Genomic DNA, 691 nt, shown 5'->3' on the forward strand with positions numbered 1-691 from the left:
TTCACAATTATGGAGCTGTGGAAGAAACTCTGGCTGGGGCCAAAACCCCTCTTCCAGATAGCCCAGCTAAACCGCCATCCAAAAAGGGAAAGGCAGATGATGATAGCTCCTCTGTTGTCTCAACGCTCTCAAATCTGATTAACACTCGCTCTGACACCATAGAAAAAATGGTGAGTGAAAATGCCCTAAAAATCGAAGGATTAAAAAAAACAGTGGACTTCGTATGTGCTGAATTAAACGACATTAAAGGTAAAGTCAGTCATGTTGCGACAAGATTGAACGTTGAAGAGAAGAAGATGGTATTCTGTGAACAATGTCTCACTGACTTGGAAAGATACTCCCGTCGTTGGAATCTATGTTTACATGGTGTAACTGAGAAGGAAAGAGAGGATGTAAGAGCGGAATCCATCCGTATCTGTGAAGCTACATTCCCTGAGGGAGGAAGCAACCTAGCAGACAAAATCGACACAGTTCATCGTGTGGGAAAGAGGATCCAGAATAGTTCTCGACCGCGACCCGTCATTATTCAATTTTCTTCGCGAGTGACAAGGGACGGAGTGTGGAGGGCAGCGAGGACGTCGGAGTTTCTTCGTGCCAATCAACTGCGCTTCACTGAGGATCTCATCACGTCTGATCGGGAAAGAAGACAGCTGCTTTGGCCTGCTGTAGATAAGGCTCGAAAGGAGGGAAA

At 45.9% G+C, this 691-nt stretch overlaps 1 protein-coding gene across 1 annotated transcript; it reads left to right on the forward strand.

Moving 5' to 3' along the window:
* Positions 1 to 8: 8 nt before the first annotated feature.
* On the forward strand, positions 9 to 686 carry LOC107668194 (uncharacterized; the record flags this gene model as incomplete). Its single annotated transcript, XM_016459987.1, has 1 exon — positions 9 to 686. A coding segment is annotated over one exon (678 nt), but the record flags the coding sequence as incomplete, so codon positions are not given.
* Positions 687 to 691: the final 5 nt, after the last annotated feature.

This window comes from Sinocyclocheilus anshuiensis, unplaced genomic scaffold (genome assembly GCF_001515605.1).
Source record: "Sinocyclocheilus anshuiensis isolate Anshui unplaced genomic scaffold, SAMN03320099.WGS_v1.1 scaffold9757, whole genome shotgun sequence".
In the NCBI taxonomy this organism is placed as follows: Eukaryota; Metazoa; Chordata; class Actinopteri; order Cypriniformes; family Cyprinidae; genus Sinocyclocheilus; species Sinocyclocheilus anshuiensis.